Source organism: Furipterus horrens, unplaced genomic scaffold, assembly GCF_987537825.1.
Source record: "Furipterus horrens unplaced genomic scaffold, mFurHor1.1.pri manual_scaffold_12, whole genome shotgun sequence".
In the NCBI taxonomy this organism is placed as follows: Eukaryota; Metazoa; Chordata; class Mammalia; order Chiroptera; family Furipteridae; genus Furipterus; species Furipterus horrens.
Genome location: NW_028327182.1, coordinates 817,760 through 843,405, shown reverse-complemented (window position 1 = coordinate 843,405; position 25,646 = coordinate 817,760). Strand labels below are relative to the sequence as shown.

Sequence of the window (25,646 nt, the reverse complement as noted above, 5' to 3'; positions counted from 1 at the left end):
AATCAAAACGTTACTTTTAACTGAAAAGCAAGTATCCAAACGGTAAGTTATTTTGTAAACAGAACGGTACGTTTCCCCAAGTTTTACCAAGTGTTCGCGGTGCCTAAAGCACACTTCCGGAACAGGGTAGAGGGCGGGGGTGCGGGGACAGGGAGCCTCGGTCCCCGCCGGGGGCAGCCACAGCGGACATCAGGCTGATGGCGCCGCAAAAAATTAAGAACAGAGTTACCAGAACACCCGGCAATTCCTCTTCTGAGCAACTACCCGGAAATGTTGAAAACATTTATTTGCAAAGATACATGCTCCCCTATGTGGCCAAGACTTGGGAACAACCCAGGTGTCCTTCCATAGACAGTCAGATAAAGAACACGTGGTTCCTCTAGACAGCGGAACGCCACTCGGCCGTGAGAAATGAGGAAATACCGCCGTTGGCGACAGCAGGGATGGACCTGAGAGTATCGTGCTTGGGAAAAGCGAAGAACCGTACGATTTCCCTCACATGTGGGATCTGAAACAAAAACTCACAGACACAGACAGCACTGTGGGGGTGAGGGGTGAGGGGTAGGTAAGAGTAAAGGGTGTCAAATGCACGTGACGGGACATGGCTTGACTTTGGGGGGCGGGCACACAAGGCCGTATGCAGATCACGCGCCAGAGGAATTACTCCTGAAACTCTGTGCTCTTATTAACGAGTGTTACCCCAGTAAAAATAAATTTAAAAAAACAAACTTAAGGGAATGGAGTGGAGACAGCTTAGGTAGAATAATGGTTAAAAAAAAAAAAAAAAAAAAAAGTAGGTATAGATTGTAGAATTGGCTGAAATTCGGTGGAGGCCTTCCATCCACACACAGTTCCCAACGGGATTTGCGTAAGAGGGGATTCTGTGATAGGGCAGTTTGGCAGGTGTTTGTGTCCCGTCTCCTAGGTCACGAATTCGTGTAACTGGCTACTTACAGTGGGCTTTTTAGTTAGCCATTCCATGTGTTTATGGGTGACTCTTCATACTCTAAGGATTCCTATTTTATTGTGAACAAAACTTTTCTTTTATGGCGATATTTATAGACTCATTTGTATCATGATGCAATTTTCCCTTCCATGGGCTAAAATCCCAATTTGGTGGTTATTTGTAAGTGATATTTGTTAATCCACATCCAAGGGTATATGTATTGATTTTAGAGAGAGAAGAAGGGAGAGAGAGTATTATCGATGTGAGAGAGAAACATCGATCGGTTGCCTCCCACACACGTGCCAACCAGGACGAATCCCACAGCCGAGGCACATGCCCTGACTGGGGATCGAACCCTCGACCTTTGGTCTGTGGGATGACACTCCAACCAACTGAGCCCCCGATCAGGGCCTGTAAGTGATACCTTGGGTTCCTGGTCCACCTTCATTCTAACGAATCCTTGCATAATTCCACCAAGTTAATATTTCTTGAGGAAGAACTCAGACTCTGTCTCCTCTACAGCCCGTTTTCTTAGTCAGCCCCCCCGCTTCTCGACTGCCCCCCCCTCCGCTCTCCTGCCACAAACTGGACAAAGCCGGACGCTGTGACTGCCGCCACCCAGCGCTGGCCCCCTCCAAGCAGTGCCACGCTCGGGGCTCCCGCACGGCACCCGCTAGCCCAGCCCAGGCCCTGCTGCCGCCCGCTTTCCTTCCACTTGTGTGAGCATTTACGTGGGGTGTGCGGTTTACCCTCCGCACTTGAGGCTGAGTCTCCCGGAAAGGACCCCACGTGGGCCGTCGCCCCCCTTCAGACCACGCGCCCTGAGCTCTGGTCCAGCGGGCACGGTGCTGCGTGGCCCTCGAGTGGCTCCCGCGCGCTCCGGCGCTCCCGGGCCTCGCCAACGTTTCTGCGCCCCGTGCGTCTCTTCTCCTCCCTTTTGCAGTTAAATACAGAAGTGAGTGGCTGTTACATTAACCGGAGGCAGGAGCTCTGGCCTAACTTTAAGGGGATCTGACCAGTCACCACCGGGTTTGACTAATTAAACAAGTGAAGTACAAAAGCTACCTTTGTGCAACTAATCTGAAATAAATGAAAAGAAAATGTGAAAAGGAAGCATGATATTGATGGCAGTTCACTCCTCTGTCTCTCTCCCTCTGTGTGTGAGTGCGTGTGTGCGTGTGTGTGTGTGTGTGTGTGTGTCTTTCCTCCTCTTTCTTCTTCCTTCCCTTCTTGGCTCCTTCCCTCTCTCTTTTCTTCCTTGACAGACATTGATGAAAATACTTTTCTTAGTTTGGCATAATAGCCCAGGAACCAGAGGTGATTTGCATATTTCTTTTTACGTTCAGGTCTAGAAATCTAAAACGTCCCAATCCTGCTTTTGCTGCTGCGGACAAATAGACCTATGAACCCGTGGCTGACTCAGATTTAAAAACAGCAAGAGCAGATTAATCTCCAAATATCTTTAGGGAGTTCTCATTCCGCGCCGGCATCTAGAATTCCCCGTGAAAATTCCCTCCCAATATTTTAACTCACAGAACGGCTTTTGTGTTCCCATCGACCTTAATCCCTCTGTCCCAGCCCTGAAATATAACTTACGGTAAAAATAAAAACAAGATAGGCTAAAGGGGTTTTATTTGTTGCTGGGTTGGTTTTTTTTTTAACCATCAGACCGGGTTGGGTTATTTTTTCTCTCTCTCTCTCTCTCTTTTCTATTTTTGTCTCAATGTGGGTATGACACACTTTTAAAGATGATCCAGCAAATAGCGCAGCCTGTCCCTCGCTCATCGCAGCGGCGCCGCCTTCCCGGAAGGCGCGCGGTGCTGTCCCACAAACAGAAATTAGAAAACAGCCTCTGCTCCCCGGGAATTAAGTCCGTGGTGCCAAACCGGTTCATCTGAAAGGTGCTGGGAGAGCCACCGCTCTCATTCCCCTGCAGCGGCTCCTTGGGGTGGGGGTGGGGCCGGGGCCTGTCTGGCGCCACGAAAGGAATCAGGAGCCCTGCCGGCGGTGGCGTTTATTTTAGGAATGTGTTTCCAGAGATCTAACGAGCGCGCGTGTGGCCCCGGGCGGTGCCCGACGGAGAGTCGCTGCACCAGGTGTTTGTGTGTAGTTTCTCCTCTTCCCGGAGGCGGGAGACGGGGTGGATCTTGACAAATTAAACTCAGCTTTTGGGGAACCAGTTACTGTTTGTACGAACCTACGGGGTTGTTTGGGTTGGTTTTACTTCTCCTTGTTAACGGGGAAAATATAAGAGAACGTTACTTCTGGGCTGCTCTGAAGGGAGGCGACAAGGCCTGCCCCAGATTTCATACATATGTAATAATGTCGCATGATTTCAAACACACAACTGTTGTGACCTTGTGCTTCAGAACGATGCCTGGGGTCACGGTCCGCTCGGTGGCGGCCGCCCAGGGTGAGAGGGGACATCCCTGGGAATCATTTGTCTTCTGCGAACGGCTGCTTTGGGGCCCCCCCTCCCACCCCAGCCCGCCTGGGCCCTGGGACAGCGGGTGGCGATCGAGGGTGTCATCCAGGCTTTATTCCTGCCCTAAAATGCTTGGTGTTCCTATTTGTCCTGTTCACCAACCTCATTCCTTTTCTTCGTTCTTCTTTTGTTCCACTGGAAAATGATTTTGTTTCATCCTCACCCGAGGATATGTTTCATTGATTTTAGAGACAGAGGAAGTGTGACGGGGAGAGAGAAACATGGGCCTGAGAGAGAAACGTCCATCGGTCGCCTCCCATATCTGCCCCAACTGGGGATCGAACCTGCAACCATGTGGTGCCCAGGATGGTGCTCCAACCACCTGAGCCACCCGGCTGGGGCTGGAAAATAACTTTGCTTGAGACCCACCAGCTCTGCGGTCTGTTCCTGACATCGGGCTCCTTCTTGCTTTGCGATTCGGTCTTTCTCAGGTGGACCCGTGAATGCTTTGTTCTCCAGCACAGCCCGGAAGCGGCCAAGGCCAGGCGTGGAGGGGGTGTTGGCGAGCGTGGGGTCAGCCTGCCCGGGGGCCCACGTGGGGTCGGCCCCAGCAAGGAACCCACACCCCTCTTTTGAATCAGCGTGTGTTCTTGGGTGAGACAGAGTCTGGCACTTCCATTTCCAGAGGAGAGTGTTACTGCATCCCGGTGACTAAGTTAGCTTTTAATTTAGACCGCACGTGACCACCGGCTAATGTGCACGTTGTACATGGGAGTTCCCGGCAATTACATGTTTGCTTTGTCCTTTGTGCTGGGGAGATACACACCTGAATTCCTCATCCGAGGCGTGTGCAGGCCGACAGGGAGGGCGCCCGTCCCGCTGGGTTTAAACCTCTGATGGAGGAAGCACCGCCCTGCACCATTCACTCGGGCCGATTAACAAAACAGACCTAAGCCCCAGGTTAGGAGACGGAGACTCAGAGTCTCCTCTTTTTCTTTCTTTTTGAAACAGGGGCTGAGAATAACACATTCCTTTCCTCTTTTTTTTTTAAGGGATGGGTGTGGGGGAGGGGCCGTGCAGTGAGAAGGGGGGAGGGTCTCTGCCGGCCCTGACCCCGCTGCAGCCTCGAAGGAGCCTTTTCCTTCCACTGCCCTGATGCTTTTGGCTCTGACCCCAAACTCGTTCATAACGCACGAGGGTCTTCCCTGTAGCTCGTGTTACTTTTTTCCTATGATGTGGTCTCAAATATTTAGGAACAGACATGCACTGAGACCATGCTTTGCTTCTCTTCAATAGCACACATTTAGACAAAAAGTGAAAGCAAATTAAAATTAAGTTAGCGCCCCCTGTACATGGAATGTCAGCCTAACGGAAGGAATCTGGTTGTTTAGAGGAAGGACAAAACATTAGCAAGGTGCACTGCAACCCTGGGTCCGTCCCAGACTCAAGGGTCTGAAGTGCGTCTTTGAACCTGACAGTGACCCACAGAATGTGGGGCCACCTCCCAGGCAGGGTTATCGTGAGACGCAAGGAAATAATGGGCACGTTATGGAAATCACCCTGAGCATGGTCCCCCACGCCCTCCCAATACCCAGCCGCCTCCTGAGCATCGTCAGGGGGCGGGGAGCTGAGACTCAGCGGGGGGACACCCGACTACAGGGAGTTCTTGTTGGGACTCAGGATTGACCGGTCAGAGCCTGTGCTGTGGCATCATCCGGCTGGTCAGAGCCCCCAGGGCGGAAGTGGGCTCCACGGTCAGCCAAGCCCATCGCGTCGCTGCTGCTCTGCCCAGACCCCCCGCCGCTGGATTCAGCTGCCCCTTCTCGGGGACCGGCCTGCGGCCACAGGAGGCCCTGAGCGTGGGCACCACAGCCGTGGGAGGGTCTTTCCTGTTCTGCATGAAGCAAGAAACGTCCAAAGAGGGCTGCTGGGGACCTCGTAGGAAAATAAGGGACCACGCATCTCTTTGAACACGCGCCGTGGATTTCTGCACTGCTCTCCGGGAGCCCGGAGGGAGGCGGCGGTGAGCAAACCCTGCCTCTGCGCTCCGAGCCCTCCGCCGGTTCTCACCGGTACACAGTCCCCACGGCTGTGCTGGGCACGTCCTGTGTGTGACGATGCGTTCGCTCTCCGGAGGCCCCTGCAGCGCACGCACATCAGCGGCCGTGAGGCCTGCTACTCCAGGTCTCCAAAAACAGCCAAAGGGGCACAAACTGCAGAAGTGGGCTCCTGCTTACAGCCAGACGCTACACGGGGTTATCCCCGGAGTCCCGGCAGGCTCGGGCGTGGTTCTGCATCCGAGGTCACCCTGCGTGGATTCTTTTCCTCTGTCGGTTCTCAGAGTGCGGCACAGAGCCACGCGGGAGCCGGTGAGGGCTCTGCGCACAGCTGTCTGTCCCAGACCAACGGCTGCGGGGAGGGCATCGAGGGTTCCTTTCAGCTCACGCCCCTGGACACCGGCCGGGAAAGGGTTGATGAGAGGGAGGGAAACCGTGTACAGAGGAAGAACACGCTTCCACTTCCTGGGCTCCGTGTTGTCCTTGGAGAGTAACTTACTGTGACTTCTGTTGAGTAAATGCGATTGATGTTCCTTATCTGCAGAGTGACGGTCTATCCCGTTGACGTCTCCTAGGGGACAGACTGGGTGCTGGCCACCACGTTTCATTAACCGATCGATACCTATCCTTGTTGCACGTGCGTTTCTGGGCAGAGACACCTCGTCTGATGTGCGTTGTTGGCTCACTGACGTCGGACTCCCAGCCGGGAGCACTGGCCCATCTCCCTGGACAGGCTAACCCTCCCGCGCGCACTCCCCGGACGGGCTCTCCTCGTGCGTAGGCACACCGCACAGCTCTCTGCCGCCAAGACTGGGAAATACACTAATCCGCCAAGTCCCACACACGAAACACAGAAACGCGGAAACGGTGGGCAGGACGCTGGTTCACAGCAGAGCCGGAACGGGAAGGCGGAGCAGCCCATAATGCGTGCTGCTCACAGGGGCTTTGCCGGTCCCCGCAAGTGAGCACAGAAGCACCACGGGTACTGCTCTTGGGGTGACAGGTCCGTCTTAGCAAGGAGACGAACGAGCAGGAACAGAATCCGGGAATAACGAGCACCGACCGCCTGCACATCCGCCCCCGGGAAAGGCGATGGAGAACTCCCGTCTGTGGAATCCCGTGTACAGATACCCGTTACATTCATGTATGGGTAGATTTGCAATCAAATATGTCCCTAAGGAACAAAAGTATGTCATAGAGTCACGTGGACTGCGATCCTTTGACTTCTAAGGTAAAAGTTGGCGTCTTCGTTGGCTCCGTCCATTACGTGGTAACTCCACCTTCAGAGCCTTCGGAGGACAGAGGGTAGAGTGGTTCGCTTGCGCTCCGTCCCGTCACCAGCGTACCCTAGCCCCATTTGTGCCTTGGCTCCGAAGGGTGGGCCCACAGGTGCCGCCCCGAGAGCCTCCCCGAGAGCCGCCCCGAGAGCGCACGGTGTCCACAGAGGCCGCTCGGTGCTGCCTCTTCCTCTCCACCCGAGTCTGAGCCACAGAACTCTCTGCGCATTTCTGCATACATTCTCTGTATTTCTTCGTGGCTCAGGGGCTGCGCTTCCGCTTCCCTGGAAGCTGCGGCTCAGGACAGAGGAAGAAAGTGGCCTGTCAGTCGTTGAAAGCTGTGTTGCCAGCCCTGGCCGGCTGGCTCAGCGGGTCGCGTGTTGTCATGTACGCCGCAAGGTTGCGGTTCCGTCCTCAGTGGGGGCGGGGGCGAGAGGCAACTGATTGATACTTCCTTCTCCCTCTCTCTCAGAGCAATGAAAAGCATCCTTGGGTGATGATTTTGTTTTTACTTAAGTTGTATTTCCAGCAGATTTTGTGAACAGCTTAATATTGGGCTAAAACAATCATTGGAATTATTGAGTAGCCTACAAACTTATAAAATCTCCCAGCAGGTTTCCCGGGTCTGTTTCCAGCTCTTCCATCCATCACACCGAGCCTGCCCTTAGGTCAAGATAAAAAGGGAAGGAAATAAATATTTAGTGACTGTCCTGAGCTCCTGCCAAATTGAATTCCTTGAAGTTTCCTTTCCCCTGGATTTCTTATCTCTGTCCACACACTTAATCTCCCAGGAACGACTTTCCCAGCTCTCTGAACCGCTAAATGCCACCCTGTCCTTCAGGGCCCACGGAAACACCCTCTCTCCCCCGAACTGGCTTTGATGGCGGGTTAAGGTGCCCCCCGCCCGTGAGCGCCCGCAGCTTGGTAGCAGGGCCCCTCTCCACTGCCTCTGTCCCCCTCTCGCTCAGATACGTTATCTGTGTGCTTGTGCGTCTCCACGGTCAGGCGTCCACAGCTCGGGGTGGAGGGAGGCACATTCAAGAGGCTGGTTGGCTTCAGCGTGGCCCCTGGTGGTTTGCACAAGCTGTGAATGTCCCCTGACCTGGAGGGCCATGGACAGGGCACCGGGGACTCTCAGCAACTCCCTAGGGAAGACTCTAAGGCAAACCCAAGATTATGTTTCTTACTTTTTCTTTTGCCTTTTTTAATGGTTATTCTCTTACAGTTGTCCCAATTTCCCCCCATTTCTCTCCCCTGCCCCGCCCACCCCCTACCCCCGACCCCTGCTCCCAGAGTCAGTCCCCACCCTGTTGTCCATGTTTGAAAGAGGATCCCAGCCCTGAACGCCGTGGCTCGCTGGCTGAGCTCTGTCTCGAAGTGAAAGGTCGCCGGTTCCATTCCCAGTCAGTCAGGGCACATGCCTGGGTTGCAGGTTTCTCTCCCCTCTCTTTTCCCTTCACTTCCCCTCTCTCTAAAAACAAATAAATAAAATCTTTTTTTTTTTTAAATTATCCCAGCACAGAAATGGCAAGAAAATAAATCCCGTATTTTAACTTGGATGTTTGGTCCTCCCCGCAGGTAGTAACGAGGCTGAGGGCACGGCCTGGTGGCTAACCCTACGCTCACCTTCTAAGAGACAGAACTGCTTAAAAATCAAGTTCTGTTATTTTACCGATCAGTGAGGTAACATCGTTATCTTAACCTTTGTTGATAAAACTATTTCTATTGCTCATCTAAAGGATGAGCTACAGCTCCTAAAATAGCTGTGCATTTGATTTCCGGTTCAGCTTCCAGACTGAATTTTATTTTAGGCAAACGGAGTTGTAGCAAGCTAGAATCTTCTACTGGGCACTAGCTCTTCTTCAAAAAAATAATGTGTCCAAACGTTTTTGGAAAAAAAGTTGTCCAAGCTCAGTGGACACCCGGAAGTGGCCCTGGATGAAGCCCAAGTCAAAGTCAGACCCTAGTTTCACATTGAAGAACGTACTTTGTCCGGCGCATGGTCCTCGTCCTTAGGGAGAGCTAAAGGGAGGGTGTGATTCTGTGTTGCGCTAAAAAAAACCTGTTGCGTTTCATTGAGAAAGGAAACGAAGAGCCTGAAGGCCAGCTGGAAAAGCTCAAAAGAGGTCTTTTCATAACATCCTTCATGGATTTAGTGGTCAGGGCTTGGGGACAAAGCGTTTGGGAGTGTGTTTTCAGCTGTCCGGCACCTGTCGCGTGGATTTATGGCACAAGCCACAGACTTTAATTGGTTTGCAGCAGGACGTTAGGACTAGATTCCTACTCGTCACCGTTGACAAAACTACTTGCAAAAGGAAAGAAACACACTGAAGGGAAAATCTTTTTTTTTAACTTGCTTCACTTGGTCTAAAATGTCACCTTCAGTGACAATAGCTGGAGCTATTGTTATTTCAAGTAAAAACTGGTATTGTTTCCCCAACTGAGGGTTTAGAGGCATGTACCTGGTATGTAACGCCGCTCTTGAGATAAAAGGCGGAGTTCTTTTGTGCAAGGTCAGTTTTAGGAAGAGTTACGAAGAAACTGCATCTCAGGTCCTCCGATCCCCGCGTCGCTTCTCCTGCCTCGTAACTAGTCCCTGAGATGTTACAGATTCTGAAACACGATGGATTCGTGTGTGTGGAAACCGGACATCATGTCGTATTTACTTCTACTCGGCGTTAAGTTGATGCCCTCCCGTCGCCTCTGGTTTTAAGAGAAAAATAAATTTTTTAAAACCTGAAACAAAAAAAGAAGAAAGAAAAAAAATCTCTGACTTAGTGCGAAAGCTAAGCACCTACAACAATTTCCCTGGAGCAGGTTGCTGTCTGGCAAAGCCAAGTTCCTGGGGATCGCGTCTGAATTTTATCTGAAATAAAATCTCCGAGTGGTGGACACAGGAAATCCTGGCGGACTCGCGTAGCTATGTGCCACTCAAAGCCCCTGATTAAGCAGTAACCTGGCACCCTTATCCTTGCAGAACATAAGTGCCAACTAGAAAGCAAGGTTTTTTCTTTAATCTGTAAGTAGAGATGAAATGAACTATCCCTAAGACCATCTATCTAGTAACCAATCACCCCTGGAGGGGTCCCTTGGAAAAACACAAATTCTAGTAGTTTAATATTTATATTAAAATATTTAAAATACGTATAACACTGTCCAAGAATAAAAGTATGCAAGACATTTTAGAAAGGGTGTCATTTTTAAAAATGACATTCAAAAAGGCTCCACACTGAAAGAGGGATGTCCCATTAATTTTGAGGGCTCTCCTATCACCAGGAAAATGAGGCTCCGCTGAACTTGGCTTCAACCGGCGCGTGAGAACATCTGACGCCTGTAACAGGCGTTTTTCTGGCAGCCAGCCGGCACTCCTGGTCACGACAGGGGAGACGGAGTGAGCAGACAAAGAAAGTAAACACATATAGGATATGAGCTTATGGAAAGCACTGGAGAGAAAAATTAATCCAAATCCAGGCGCTGGGCGGGGCTGGGTTCTGCACGGGGCTTGCTGGTGCCGGCGGAGGCCTCAGGACTCCGTGTGCTGAAAACACGTGCCGTCTAGCAGGAGGGTGATGGTTTCTGGAATAGCCCAGGGAAGGATTAGAATCACATTGTGTAATTAGCTAAAAAGCATGAAGATTTAGAGAACTAGAGAAACCGTAGGCTTAGCAATCTCTTACTCAGGTTCCAGGCTTGATTCCCTGGTCAGGGATTGTACGAGAGGCTCCCAACAATGGTTCTCTCTCACGTCGATGTTTCTCTTCCTCTCTTCTCTTCTCTTCCCCGCCCCCCTTCCTCTCTAAGATCAATGAACATATAAAAAAGGGAAGAGCCCCGGTTGGTGTGGTTCAGTGGATTGAGAGCCAGCCTGTGAGCCAAAGGGTCGCCGGTTCGATTCCCAGTCAGGGCACAGGCCTGGGTTGTGGGCCAGGTCCCCAGTGGAGGGGGGGCCCACGAGAAGCAACGACACTCCCTCTCTTTCTCCCTCCTTTCCCCTCCCTCTAAGAATAAATAAATAAAATCTCTTTTAAAAAAAGGAAGAAAAACAAGCAGGCGTTACAAGATAGTCGCTTTACTGCTAAAAATCATGCTTCTTCCCCAGGTCTCTTCAGCCAAGAAATGAGTTCTTCTCGTGTGTCCCAGGAACTACGCGGCCGTGGGGACTAGACAGGCAGTTGGAGCCCACGCGCACCTGCCGGGGAAGAATTAGGGTTCACTGCGGTCGCAGAGTGAGAACACGCCCCTGGGGGTTCTCTGGGCCTCTAGGCCGCGTGCGTGGGCAACTCCAAGTCGCTGCCCTTTTATTTTTACAAAGTTTAGCAAAGTTGGACATCTTCCCCCTTCTTTGTTCACTCCCCAGGGTTCCCCCTGCGCGGGTTTTTTGGGGCGTCAGTTTATTGACATCTGGCTGTTCTCCCGTCTCCTTTCTTCGGTCCAGTGCGGCGCAGAGGGGACGCGGAGGAGAAGAACCCGGAATAAAATGGGGCTCCTCGCTGTGCTGACCGCTCGGGCTCCCCTCCCTTTGGCTGCGGGACTTACAGAGGGCGCCGGTGTCCGCGCCTCCGTGTCCCGATCGGGGCGGTCAGAGGAGCAGGGGCGCGTGCGAAGCGGTCCGCCCGTAGCGCTTCCCTTGGGGTCCCGGGCGCGCGTCAGAGGGGCCCCGCGTAGGGGCGGGGGGCGGAGGGAGCCCTGGCTGCCCCGTTGCAGGGCGTCCGGGGAAAAGAGCTGTTTGTTCGCCCTCCGGGGTGGAGTGGGATACGGGGGGCGCGGGGACGGGATGTTTGCCCCCCACCCGCTGCCGCGCGAACCAGAAAAGGTTCGTCTGCGCCTTTAACGCGCGAGGAGCCTGGGCGCGCCCCGGAGCCGGCCGCGCTCTCTGGCGGCATCTCGTGGCCGGTGCGGCGTCCTGCGGCTCGGCCCCTGCGGCTCGGCCCCTGCGGCTCGGCCCCTGCGCTCCACGATCCGACGGAATCGCCGGCCGGTGTGGCTCCGCGGATGGAGCGCCAGCCCGCAAGCCGCAAGGCGGCGGGTTCGATTCCCAGGCCGGGCACATGCCCGGGCGGGCAGCGCAGTTTCCCCAGCTGTGCGTCCCACGTGCTGATGGGTCTCTGTCCTTCTGTCTCCCTCCCTTCCCGGCTCTCTACAGAGTAAAGAAATAAAACCAAATTGCTTCCTTCCCCCTCTGCCAATCCTCGTCGAGATCAAGGAGTTTTGTGAATAATTCTGTCACTTACTGTGTTTCTGCATAACGTTCGCTGACCAGAAAGCTTCATTCCCACGTGCGTGTTCTGGGGCGGCGGATCACACGGAGCAGCTGCAGCGATTCGTGTCCTTCGTCCAGCTGCGCCCCGATCTGGTGCTTTACCTTCCTGTTTTCTAGGAGGAAACCGGTTGACCAAGCAGCGTTTTCACCTGAACTGGGCCTGGATCGCCTTTGAAAGGGACTATTACCTGGTCGACGAGGACTCCGCGTTTCTCGATGTCGTTCTGCAACGCAGAGGTTACTTGGGAGAGACTTCGTTTATAAGTAAGTTTTCATTTCCACTTCTGTCCCATAATCCCAGTGTTCTGGCCAAAGTTCAAAATTTTATAACCATTAAAAAATGTGTGGTTTGCTGCTCTGGTTTTAAAGCTGAGGGAGCTGTTGCCATTTAAATGTTCTCTAACTGCTAACAAAACAGGCCAGGAGTTTTGTGTCGGGAATAAGTCAGCAAGACAAAAAGCTGTAAAAACAAGAAATGTGAACCAAAATATAGACGTCTTCAAACCCGCATATGATCTTCTTCTGATATAAAATAACTTCACAAAACTGGCAGTAATCACCCATAAGTTAACAACAACAAAAAGTTAATGTCACGAGCTCTTAAATAGGTTTAGGCAATTATGTAATTTATCTGAAAGATGAAAGTCTTCAAAATAACAGTGTAAAACCAGGTGAAGCCTGCTTTAATAATAAACAAAAAAAAATTTCAGTAACCTAGTAGGCGCTTCAGGTGTAATTTAGTATTTCTCTGTTGCGCTTTAACGCCCTGGCGGGTCACGGAAGCTTCCAGAACCCCAACTCTGCGTGACGGCGCTGCGTAGAAAGCGCTCATTGTGACTTTGCTGCAGAACCCGCAGTGAGACATTACATACTGATCATTCTTTGCAGCTTTGCCCTCTTAAAACTGAGAGTCAAAAGCAAATAAGTAAGACTTTTTCAAAACTCCAAGCTCACATTCAATTTCAAAAATAGATATTTTTACCAACAGGTCCACGGGTAATTTTAAGCAGTAATATAATAGCTGGCACAAAATATTTGGTTCATTGATAAAAAATGATAGCCCCGCCCCAAGGAATGGTATTATTTTTGGTACCATATGCTTTACAGACACCTAGACTGATAGAATTTTCATGCTATAAAAGAGCTTTTATTGAGTGGAAGTGTCAGCTAAGGTAGGAATCTAGAAAACTGTTGGCAAAATAGAGTTGTGACCGTACTTATGCCTTCAAAATGACATTTGGAAATTTTCCTGGTCCCTAAAATTCAAATGCCTTGGACAGTAGATCCCACCCACGCACGCATGAATAAGCGCACGTGTCCATGGAGGAGCACGCACCCATCTTTTCCCCATGAACTGTAGTCATCCGCGTGGGGCCGTCCGCGCCAGCAGTTCGTAGCGGCTCTGCAGCTCTGCCGGGTGAGCGGCGCACGTCACTCAGTAACCAGGGGAGGTGGCGTCCCGGCTGGGGCAGGGCGCAGAAGTCAGGGCAGCGTGTGGGCAGCCTCCAAGGCCGTCCGTGAGCACACGTCACGCCGCTGTCCTACGGCCTCCGCTCGCCTCCGCAGACTTTGAGAACCAGATTGTTTGCGTTAGAGCTAAAAGCAAGTATCACTTGACCTTCAGAAGCGCAGTTAGTAAACCACAAATTACGTGACATTTGTCCATGTATTTTCTCAGGAATGATTATGCAGTTATAACCCACTGATAAATAATGGCATTACATTTCACAACAGTATTGGAATTTCAAGGCTCTTATAGCATATTCACCAAAGGCAAGATGAATGAAGCACATTAAATACTTTGTCTTTTATTCCTGAGAACAACCCTTGATTCACTAACTCAGCAGATGTTTTCTTGAGTGCGTGTTAAGTGCCAGGCGCCTAGCGAGGTGTGGCCGAGGAAGTGATAATGACGCTTGGGTTCCTACCCTGTGCCGGGCCTGGTTCTCCGCACCTCACAGAGGTGCCCTCAAAGGTACAGAGATGCCTTTATCCATCATCGCGTAGATAAGGAAACAGACGGGTTGTCATTAGCACAAAGTCACACGGCGCGCAAGGGCCACGCTGACACGGGGCTCCAGGGCTGGGGCCGCCCCCCACTCTGCTCCTCACGTGGTCCACAGTGAAGGAAGGTACTGACTGGCCCGTTATCCCAAAGCCGCCCTGGGGCCGGGACGCAATATAAAACCTCTTCTCTCGTTCCAAAGGCACCTTACATAGACCCCACGCCATGCTTTTCATGCCAGGGGCGAGGACCGAGTTATACTGTCACTTAGCATGGCAAAGCACTGTGTTTCGTTTAATAATTAATACTCTTTGAAAAAAAAAGCAGCACCCATTTCAGCCCAGTTTGGTGGCTTCTTGATTTCCAGAGCTCTTTTTGCCCTATCTAATAACATTATCTGTAATATATATGGTTTGCCAGGTGAATATTTGTAGCTCCACGTAAGAGGGCTTCTTGAGCATGGAGTAGGCTGACTGTGTCATCTGCCATATTGGATTGAAATGTGGACTCGTGTGTCCTCCACAATCTCTGCGCCACGTCTTCATCCTTTATTAAAGTGGGAAACCTATTTTACGTAGGACCTTGCTAACGCGCCAGCTCTGAGTCAGTGGTCGGGGACAGGGCTGAAACTGTGTCACGAGGAAGCCCCCAGCCGTGGCTGGTGCTGCCGGTCCATGGCCCACCTGTTCACACAGTAGGGCAGCCATGCACCTATAGTGGGTCCTACGTGTTAACCATAAAAAGGAAACTTTATTCTCCACCCAAAGCAAATTCCACACTCTGTCTTAGAGGTTCCACGCAGACTTAGCCTGAAGAAACATAAGGCACAGTGTTGTTATGTCTAATATCATGGAGTGGGAGGAGAGCAGGACCGTGACCCACTCGACGCCTGCAGAGGGACACTTTCACAGTAGGACCGTCCCCAACTCTCTATCTCATGGAGTCAGAGTAGGGTCAGCGTGGCACTGCCCGGGCAAGGGATGCATCAAAGGCCAACGAGGGAACCCTTCCTGACCCGACAGAAATGCGGAACTAAGACCATGACTCCGTGCCTCTGTGCCTCTGTGCCTCTCTGACTCTGACTCTCTGACTCTGTGAAGGTATCGGCACTCGGGATGGCACTGCGGAGAAAGACAAAGACTTCAGGGGCAAAGCGCAGAAGCAGGTGCAGTTCAACCCGGGCCAGACCAGGGCCACGTGGCGCGTGCGCATGCTGAGCGACGAGGGCCACGAGCAGTCGGAGACCTTCCAGGTGGTGCTGTCGGAGCCGGTGCTGGCCGCCCTGGGGGTCCCCGCCGCGGCCACCGTGGAGATCATCGACCCCGGGGACGGTAAGAGCCGCCGCCCGCTGGGGCCGCTGCCAGGGGTTGGGTCTTGACGGCAAAGTCCTCTCTGAAGAGTTCAGATTCCACGTTTGGGCTTTCTGCGTGATGTCTGGATAGGTGTCGCCACGTTCTCAGATATGCTGATGGAGGAGGGGACCCCAAAGCTGAGGAAGGGGAGTGATTGTTTCCAAGGAAACGCACTAGAAATAAGCATGGGATTGTTCCTACTGTACTTCTATCCCTCAGAACCAGCTCTGTTCATCCCCTTTTCCTTAAATCAATTCGTTACTTTTGAAATGTCTTTTAAAATGTGCTTTAAAGGAATAGTTTAAGAACTAGCTCCCATTTGGGTGGATTTGCTCTGCATATCACACTCGGTTATTCATGTCTCCTTTGCATATTCACCAGCCAAAAATTTTCATGCCGCTCCGTTTCCAGATCTGTGACAATACGCCCACTCGCCCCACGCCCGCCCCTTGGCGTGTGCATGGTTGCTCTTAATTTCTCATAGATGGTGTTTCCTTGTCGATGCACATGCTCGGCTGATGTGGGTCAGAGTAGACTCCGCTGCTTTTCTGTGTAACTTGACCTTTCCCTCCTCCCGCCAGATGCTTCTGCCTCCCGGCTTGCCCCGTGGCGGTGGGGGAGAGAGAGCTACGTGGCCTTTGAAGGCCGGCATTTATAAAAAGCTTGGAAAGACTCTCCCAAAGCTGAGATCCTGTCAGAAGCCAGGCGTGACTTTTCTTTTATACCACCAGCCCGCTTTATTTTGTCAGCCAGAAAACTCTTAACTGTTCTGTGAAGATACGATCTACCGCATACATGAAACAGAGACGGATGTGGAAATCTGTGGGTTACGCGATTCAGAAAAATTAAAGGGCGAGGAGAGAGAGCCCGGCTCTGTTTGACTCACATCTCTGCCTTTCGTTAAATGCAAAGCTCAATTATGTTTATGCTTTCCACTAAGGAAGTTAGCATGTAATTACATTAACTTCAGCTGCATCAAGGAAGGATAAGTAATTAGGTTTCTTCTAGTCCTGAGTTTGGGGTCAGCGCTAGAGTAAGAGAGAGCTTCTCTCTTTTGAACAAGCCCACGGCAGCGTCGATCCGTATCAGCCGGCTCCTTTGTTGGGGTTGTTTGAAGTCACTCTGGATAGCTTAGTGTCCCATTTATATAATTGCCGTACTTCACTGTAAGGACTGAGACAGCTAAGCTCATCTGTGCCTTCCTATTTATAAGCCCAGAGTGACACTCTCTCCCCATAATGGGTCTGAGAAGTGGGATATTAAAAACAAAGTATATACACACAATCTCACACACACACACATACACGCACGCACGCACTCCTTATATAATCTGTAATGTTGCAGCCGACCAAATAAAACTCTCTAATAAGTTTATTTCACGCTCCGACCGTGTGAGTTGTCCTGTAATTTCCTAGGTGAAGTCCAGCCTTCTTCCTTCCTGGCCATGGGCTTCCCTAGAATGACCAACACGTGTCCCGTGACACCCGCTCTGCCCCTTGTCCCGTTGAAGACCGCAGGCCTGGAAAAGGCAAGACCTGAGGTTCAATTCCCAACTCTGCCACTTGCAGTTGCAAGACCTTAACCCAAGCAAACAGCTTGTCCTCTGTTCCCTGAGGCACAAACTGAGGAAACCTAATCACGCGCACGGGCCGGCATTCTTTCGAATGTTCTACGAACCATAAAGCGCAAGTGTTGTTATGTCTCATATCATAAATGGAATGTTAGGCTTTATTTTAAGAGACTAAATCATCCTTTTTATCAATCACTTGCCCGATTATTTCAGAATTGTGAGTTCTCACCTCTTGGAACTCTTCGCCGGGAAGTTCACTCGCCCTGGGAGCCAGTACGCTTCTAAGCCCCTCTCTGCACAGGACGTTTTAGGAGCTATTTTCATGCCCGCCCTGAAGATGCCTCTGGCTCATGCGTGTGCTGGGCCCTGCCCTGTGTACTAGGAGCACAGGGACGACTAGGTCCCACCCTTTCTATCGAGGAGCAGGTGGTCGGCTGGGGAAGGGGGCCCTGGGATACCGATTGCAGCAAAGGGTGACGTTTTACGGCAAAACGTGCCGCAAGTGTTCTGGGAGCGAGAGGCGGGAGGGCCTTGACTTTCTGACTCCGTGTTGGTTTAGGGTCAGAGCTGCTTCTCCTTCGCCCCTAGTTTGTACAAACGCAAGCAGGTCCCCGCTTCCCCGGCGCTTTGCTTCCCCATCACTGTCACTGACCATGATGACCGATAGTCACCGGCACGTTCTCCGGGCCCGACAGCGTGCTCAGCACACGGTACGCATTCTTCCATGCGGCTTTTCTCGCCTCCCTGCCTTGGTGGTCATACGTGCCATTTTAGGCATTTTATTTGCGGTTTATAGGGTGCTCTCAATTTCACGGGTGCCAAGTTTTAGAACATCGGTTCCCAGATTTAACACACACATGCACATACACTGAACACCAAGTCCCTGCACATGCACAGACACATATGCATACATGCATGTGCCCTGGATTCTCACCTGTTCATGAGTATACTCTCTACCCACTATATTACTTAAATCCCACAGTTGTGATTTAGACAGACTTTTCAAATGATGATGTATCTTATTAACTAGATAAGTATCTCTATTCACTGCAAAAATAATAATACGAGTCGGTGCTTAGGCCAGAGAGAAACACCGACCAGTTGCTTCCCGTAGGCACACGCCCGGCCGGGGACCGAACCGCAGTCGAACCCGGGACCCTTCAGTTTATGGGACAGCGCCCAGCCGAGTGGGCCCCACCTGCCGGGGCGGACGCCTGCTGCTTTCTGAACTCTGTTGCTCTGAGGCAGGCATCGCCATCCTAAGAGAAACAAAATAATCTTTTTTGAAAACAAATCCACAAACAGGACCCTGGTTAAAAATACAGAGCACAGCTTCTGGCCTCTCCTACGGTGGGTAAGAAAAAAGGGGTGCACAATAAAACTCATCCAGGGATTCAACACTTCCTGAAAGTTTCTCCATCTACAAAATATAAACATTTAATGCTGCAGAGATTACGCCGAGACTCACAGGAACCAATTAGTCGGCCTCATGCTAAAGAGTAACCTTGGAGCTCATGGTTCCCGATGGGACGTTGTAACACTTCCTCTGCGGCTTAGATATCCCCTCGTTATTCTCGTGGGTTTCTTTTCAAGACCCCGCTGAGATGAGCCACTGTTACTCCATCTGTTTCAGGGGCGTCAGAGAACTGCCTGGGTTCACGCCTCACGGTGACAGGGTCTGTGTTCCATTCGCCGTGTGGGACACGCTCTGGGCACCCACGTGGCCTGCAGGTGCAGGGATGTCTCCCTGACGACTCTGAATGCATCGACCTTTTTCAGAACGATGAACGTCGGTGCCTTCGCCCCTGCCCTGCCTTTTCCTCCCCTTCTTGGTTCTACAATAGCAGCAAAAATGTAGAGATTTTGTTCTAGCAGATTCTTAGCAGAGTCTGTTATTTAATCTGTTCAGTATAATTGAGAAAAGCTCGGTCTGAACCTCCCTTTCAAATGTAGCTACAACTACTTTACTTCTGAGACTTGAAGTCTTTTCTTTTTCATTTTTTTGCCTAAGCCACAGCACAGTTAAACTGAAAAATAAAATCAGCAGTTGCAAATGAAGTACTCACTACAGTATAGTCACACCGACTTATAAAAAAGGCATTCGCTTCACTCAGCTTCACCTTTCAGCATAAAGAGGAATGAAACCAATCTGAAGAGAGAAAAGTAACACAAACTCATGGCCAAAAAGTTAGAGATTTAAAGAAACAGCCGTCGCCGCGGTCCCGTGTGGAGATGACCTCTGTTCGCACGTGAGGGCGACCTGCGGTCTCTCCGCCCGGGTCTCCGTTCACAGGGGGCGGAGGTCTCGGGACTTTACACCTAAAAAGCTGCGCTTCCTTCAGGCCATGGGCGCGCGTCCCTGGCACTGGAGCGACGCACCAAGGCTGGAGGATAACGTTCCCTGCAAAGGCTCTTTCCCCCCCTGAGACCCGCCCATCACAGAGGCCCCTCCCCCGCCAGGTGCCCACTGAGGGCTCCCCGTGCCAGCAGCCTGGAGCCTCCCTTTATTCCGCTCCAAAGCCGCCTCTCTCCTCCGTCCGCCTTTGAGTCTCTGCCAGATACAAGATTGATGGCGGCTGCCTCCCGGGCCGTGGCTCGCTGAATAAATATCTCCCGCTTGCTGGGATCCCATTGGGTGGTCTTTGTTTCCACAATAGCTTTCTCTGAGTCAGAGACCAAGCCCTTCCCGTGGCCCCAAAAGCCCCAGGGGACGGGACCGCCACCCACCCGTCACCCCTTCCTTCTCTGGCCCCAGCCCTGCCCCCCCCCCGGACCACCCAGACCACCCCTGCCGGTTCCTGGCACCCACCTGGCGCCGCCCGGCCTGGGGCCTCGGTGCTGGGTCGGCGCTTTGCCGGGAGCTCCCCGGGGTGTTCACAGAGAACGTCCTCGCCACCTGGCAACCTCGGCTCAGAGGGGCCCGTCGGAGACCCCGCTGCCCGTGGCTTTGCTGTGTGGCCCCTCGCGGACCTGCCCCCCGCAGCACGCTCTATGTTCTTTCTGTCGGCCGCCACCGCCCGACCCGGCATAGGCTTTGCGTGTGTTTGCTGGTTTTCTGTCCCCCTGCACCCCAACTCGGATGAGAATGAGAGCGGGGGTCATGTACCTCCACGCCCGCTCCCGTTTGTGACCCAGCGCCTGGCAGGCAGCGGGCAGCCAACCGATGGCTGGCAGATGACTCGTTGGTTACAAGGTCTTATGCACCCACCCACTTATTCATCGTGTCCTTTTTTAAGTGGGTGTCTTGGTGCCAGTCCCAGGAGAAAGCAAGGTTGCTCTCGCCGTGCGTGATTTGAAAACAATTATAAAGCACACGCTGTACCAGTTCGAGGGGAGGGATCGGGACGCCCCGGGCACAGCACGGTGACCGCGGGAGCCACGGCCGCAGCTCGGCCTGAGGGGCGGGAGGAGCAGGTGAACCCAGAGCGTGAGCCAGATGTCCAGCGGGCACTGTAATCTTTATTGGGGGGTGCAGCGCATGTGGGGACCCTGAGGGAGGCTGGGAGATGAATGCCGACCTCTTTCTGCCCCTGTCCAGCCCCCTGAGTCCTGCTGGGCCCCCTCGGCAGCCCCAGCTGAAGCCGGAGCGTGGGGGCTCTCTCTGTGGTTCACACGAGTCCAATCCCGGGGCACCTGGCGGGGTGGAGAGGGGCCTGCGCTCCCCACTCCAGTGGCCTCCACAGTCCTCAGCAGCAGCGCGGCGACTGTTGTCAAAATAGCCACGGAGCCCTGGCCGGAGTGGCTCAGCGGACTGAGCGCCGGCCAGCAGACTGAAAGGTCCCAGGTTCGAGTCCCAGTCGGGGCACAGGCCTGGGTTGTGGGCCAGGTCCCCCGTTGGGGGCGCGAGAGGCAACCGCACACTGATGTTTCTCTCCCTCTCTTTCTCCCTCCCTTCCCCTCCCTCTAAAAATAAATAACTAAAATCTTTTTTAAAGGTCATAAGCATCTTCTGTGTGTACATGAGACGTTCAGTGGATCAGACTCCCAGGCAAATGCCAGAGTATCTGCCTGGGGGTCACCGCGTCCCGTGACTGAACTCAGAGTTTCATTGCACTGAATGGCGTCGTCCATTGAGCCGGGTTTGCTCAGCGATCTGTGTCGTTTCTGTCACTTAGTGAACCTTCCAAACCCCATGGAAACGAGCCGCCGAGTCTCGGTCTGTAAACGTGACGCTGCAGACTGCGCTCTCGTTACTCCTGCTGAGACGGGGCGTGTCCCTGAGCAGGCGCTCCTGACGGCGGGGAAAGGCCCTTACGAATTCTAAAGGGACCTCTGCTTTAGAGCAACGACCAGCAAGGAACCAAGGGGGGACGGTGCGTGGTCATTCCTTAACCGTCCAAAGGGAACCCACGGGGGTGAAAAGAGCAGGTGTAGTCGCTCTAACACGGTCTGAGTTTTAACCCTGACTTTCCGGAAGAGCACCTGAGAAGCAGTTCGCGTGTGTGAGTCCGAGTCTCCCCATCTGTGCGGGCGGAGGCTGCTGAGGGCTCTCTCCTAAAAGAATAAGCGAGGGGGAGAAACCGATCGTCCGAGGGGTTTCACTCTGCGCCCCGCCCCCAGTAACGACGGCCGGGGCGCCTGTGCTCTCTCCTCAGAGCCCACGGTGTTTATCCCGCAGTCCGAGTACTCGGTGGAGGAAGCGGGCGGCGACCTGCTCATCCCGGTCCGCAGGAGCGGGGACGCGAGCCAGGAGCTGATGGTGATCTGTTCCACGCAGCCAGGTAACGCCCAGTGCCCCCGGAGGTGGGAGTCCGCCTTGTTGGCACGTTGCTGGCGCAGCACTGGGCCATGAGCGCTGTGTTTTATTTTAGAGGTTTCATAGGAAAAATAAAAGCGGTGAGGGGGTCTGCTGCCGCTTATTCAGAAATATTCGATCCACTCGGTTGCTCACTCAAGTATCAAGTGCTTTGTGGGTTGCAAGGACTGGAAGTCCCCTCCTCCACCCAAGGCTGCTCAAGAAGAAGGAGTCCTTGCTTAAATAGAGGAAGACAGCCCTGGCTGCTGTGGCTCAGACTGTCAGCCTGCGAACCAAAGGGTCGCCAGTTCAAATCCCAGTCAGGGCACAGGCCTGGTTGGGGGCATGAGAGGCAACCACATGGACGTCTCTCTCCCTCTCTCTCTCCCTCCCTTCCCCTCTCTCTAAAAATAAATGAATACAATCTTTAAACTAAATAAATAAAAGAAAAGAAAACAGAAAGTGTCAAAGACACATTGTCAAAGACACACCCAAGGAAAGAAACTAATTGCAAACTAATTAGAAACTCATTTCACTCCAATTGCAGAACATTCGTGTTGCGCACGGGTCAGGCGCCTCTGGAAGCTGGGTTTGTGTCCCACGGAATTAAAGTTAACCCGTAACACCCAGTAGCCAAGTAGCTGCCCCGACTCTGCCAGAGGACACGTCCCTGACACCCCTGCCCTCTGAGCTGACCATCTTTATGGCCGCGCCGCGCGGTCCTGCCGGGGAAGGCAGCGCAGGGCGTGACCGCAGTGGGGCCCCGGGAGGGGCTCGGAGGCCGGCGCATGGCCGCAGTGGGTGTCCGCGTGGCTCTGGGAGACTTGGGGCGGGCCGCAGGGGAGCCGTCGGGGCTCGGCCCGCGTCTGTGGTCCGTGCCCCGTAACCCGCCCACTGCTGTCTGCCTGCGCAGGGACGGCGCGCGGCACGGTGCCCACGTCGGTCCTGTCCTACTGCGACTACATCTCGAGGCCCGAGGACCACACCAGCGTCGTGCGCTTCGACAAAGGCGAGCGGGAGAAGACGTGCCGGGTGGTTGTCATCGACGACTCCCTTTACGAGGAGGAGGAGACGTTCCGCGTCCTTCTGAGCGCGCCCATGGGCGGGCGCCTCGGCGCCGAGTTCCCCGGGGCGCGGGTGACCATCCTGCGGGACAAGGACGACGGTGAGTACCGATTTGCGGTCGGACCAGGACGGAGCGCAGCCTCCAGGCCCACGGGGGCCGCGGGAACGCTGCCACATGCGTGCTGAGTTGACGTTTGATTTGAGAGCGGGATTCAGCCCCACGCTGGCCGTATCCAACCATTTGTCTTTCTTAATTCAGTATTTTCAAAAGGCAAAAGTCACACCCGTGTGGGTTTCCCTCTGTACAAGGCCATTTACCATGAGGTGATTAAGCTTAAAATGTCCTGGTGAAGAACTGAGGCTATTTTGATCAATCCCTCCCTCCCTCCCTCTCTCTCTCTCTGTTTTCTTTGCTCTTAATGCTAATGTTTTCTCACTGTAATCTGAGGCTTTGAATTCACTTTTCAAAGAAACCCATCCGCCAACGCTGTTAAACAAATACCTAGGAAGGTAATAAATTTATAGAAAATTAAGTTCGACAGGCATCTCTGCACCCCCCCAAGGAGTGGGTATCGAGACTGCTCTTCCTGAGGGAAATGAAATTTCCACGAGGTAATCCCTCCCCCGGCGTAGGAAAAGGACCAGAGGGTCTGGGCTTGCGTTAGTGCAAACCCCAGTTAACTGGTGGCCAGTCGGCGTAAGGAATGGCCCAGCTCAAGGGAAGTAACAGTTTGACAGAATTACATTTTGTACTTGGCATGCTTGAGTTAGAACAACATTAAACATCAGGAGATGGGAAAATGCGTTTCTAACTGTTCAGAATCTTACAGCATTGCAGATATTAACAGACTATTCAGAGAGCTGATGGCACTAACGAGTCCGTGGAAGCGGGGGACGTTTAGTGAGTCCCACTCTGAGGCAGGGCCGGAGTGCACAGAACGCTGAACGCCACCCCAGTGTTTCCACGTGTGAAGGGTGTTGCGTGTAATGATGTAGGTATTGCAGCATTTAAAAACAAAAAGAAAGTAAAGTAAAACAGTATATGTGAAATGCGGGGCCTGGAAACAAATCTAATCTCACGTGCCATGCACACAACACAGCAAATACGTGCTGTGCACCTGCTAAGTGTGCTGGGCGGGGACCTCTCCTGCCCTCAGCTCCCCTATGTACATATATTTCAGGTCTACGGAGCTCATGCTCCTAGTGGGTGGTGATAAAGACCGTGGCGAGCAGAGCGACTGGTCTGTAGTCTTTCCCGAGGAAACGGGCAACCAGATAAACAGCGGCAAGGCAGTGGGTGCTCTCAAAGGGGCGCCCACAGAGAACTGAGCACACCTGAGTCACGGGAGCTGGCCGCGCTCCCACGCACCCTCCGGCTGTGACGGCGTCTCCACCCTCTGCGCCCGGCTGAGTCACAGAGTGCAGACTGGCAGTTGCCGAGCCGAAAGCCGCCCTGTGAGAGGCCGGAAACGGTGGGGGGAGCCTGACTGGCCAGCACTGACAACAGAAGTCAGAATGCGGCCCTGGGAGGGGAAAAGGCCTGCTTTCTGCCCTGACAAGGCTGAGACGGTCTCCGCTTCCACTCCCCTGGGGGTTTCCTGAACAGCCCCTTTCCCAGCCCAGGAAGTTGTCACAAAGCCAAAGCCCCTGGTCACAAAGCCCACAACAAGCTCATTCTTTTCTTCTTCTTCTTCTTTTTCAAAGTGTCACACATATGCCGAGGGATCGTTTTCTGGGCCGAGTCACAGGGCTCGTCTGTTCTCCAGGCTGCAAGGGGACCCTGTAAAAACAAGATAAAAGTGTAAACCGGGCAGGGGCGCGCTTGTAGGTCTGGGGTACGAGGTCCCCGCTCAGCAAACTGGTGAAGCGGTGTCTACGCCGCGCGGCACGGTTGGCAGGGGAACAGAGGCGTGTGCCCACTTGGCCGAGCGACACAAGCCGCCGTGGTGTCACGGACATCGGTCCCGAACACACATGCCAAAGTTCCTGAACGTGTCAGTACGTCTACATGACAACATGGATCTGGTCTGACATACCGAGGGGACAGATAAACTATTAGCAGAAGATGTTTGATGAATTCTCTGAGGAAAGCCTCACTACCTTGTACAAAACATCGCAACCCGTGACCCTTTTGTGAAGTGAGAAACTCCATCACACTCTTGGGTCTTCATCATGGAAGATCCGATACTTACTTCTATCTGGACTTTGTTGCTCCTCTTCCTTTTCAAGCAGCGAAAGGAAAACGAAATAGGCAAAGAATTTTCCGTGGGCCTTTCTCTGAAAGAAATCAAAGGGAATCAGGGAGCAACCAGGCGGAGTGGTGGGTCCTTGTTCTGCGTACGCTGGCTTTTCCCCTGTGTTCCTAATCCACACGCCTCTCTCCCCACCCTCCACCCCAAATCCTGCGACGTCCTCACTGTCCTCCCCATCTGAGCTGCTGCCGCCTCATCCAGACTAGCTCCCTGCCGCCTTCCGATTCCTGAAGCTGCTGTCAGGCTGATCTCTGCTTCCGGTTCACCCAGTCTGCCCGTCTCCCCGTCCCCTCAAATGCGTATTTTATCACGTCTCTGCCCTTCTTAAACTGAGCACACTTCTCCCCGGATAACTCCTGGGAAAGGTGCCCGGGCTTAGCACACAAGGTCACCGCCAGCGGGTTTCCTTGTCCCCCCAGCCCCTCCCCCGGGCAGCACGCGGCCGCATGGCAGACACTCTGCAGCCCCCACACGGGTGATGCTGTGTCCTGACCTCCGCTCCAGCTCAGCACGGCGCCTGGCAGGTGTCGGTAAATGCGCAGCAAGTGGACGGACGGACGGACTACTGTACGCAAGTGCGCAGGGCGTCCAGAGCTGCCTCCTTAGCTGCCTTATTCTTTCTTACACGAAAAGATTTTCAGACACAAAGTATAACGTTCTGCCTATTTAACGCGATACAGTTGGTGTGTTGCCAAAATGCCT

At 53.1% G+C, this 25,646-nt stretch overlaps 1 protein-coding gene across 1 annotated transcript in view; it reads left to right on the top strand.

Moving 5' to 3' along the window:
* The window catches only part of FREM2 (FRAS1 related extracellular matrix 2), an 80,319-nt gene that overhangs the window by 24,036 nt on the left and 30,637 nt on the right, over positions 1 to 25,646 (top strand). Inside the window, exons 3-6 of the mRNA XM_090258320.1 lie at positions 12,083 to 12,229; positions 15,071 to 15,301; positions 21,488 to 21,613; positions 22,541 to 22,792. Coding sequence (XP_090114446.1) covers positions 12,083 to 12,229; positions 15,071 to 15,301; positions 21,488 to 21,613; positions 22,541 to 22,792 — 756 coding nt within the window. The remainder of the gene's footprint in view (positions 1 to 12,082; positions 12,230 to 15,070; positions 15,302 to 21,487; positions 21,614 to 22,540; positions 22,793 to 25,646) is intronic.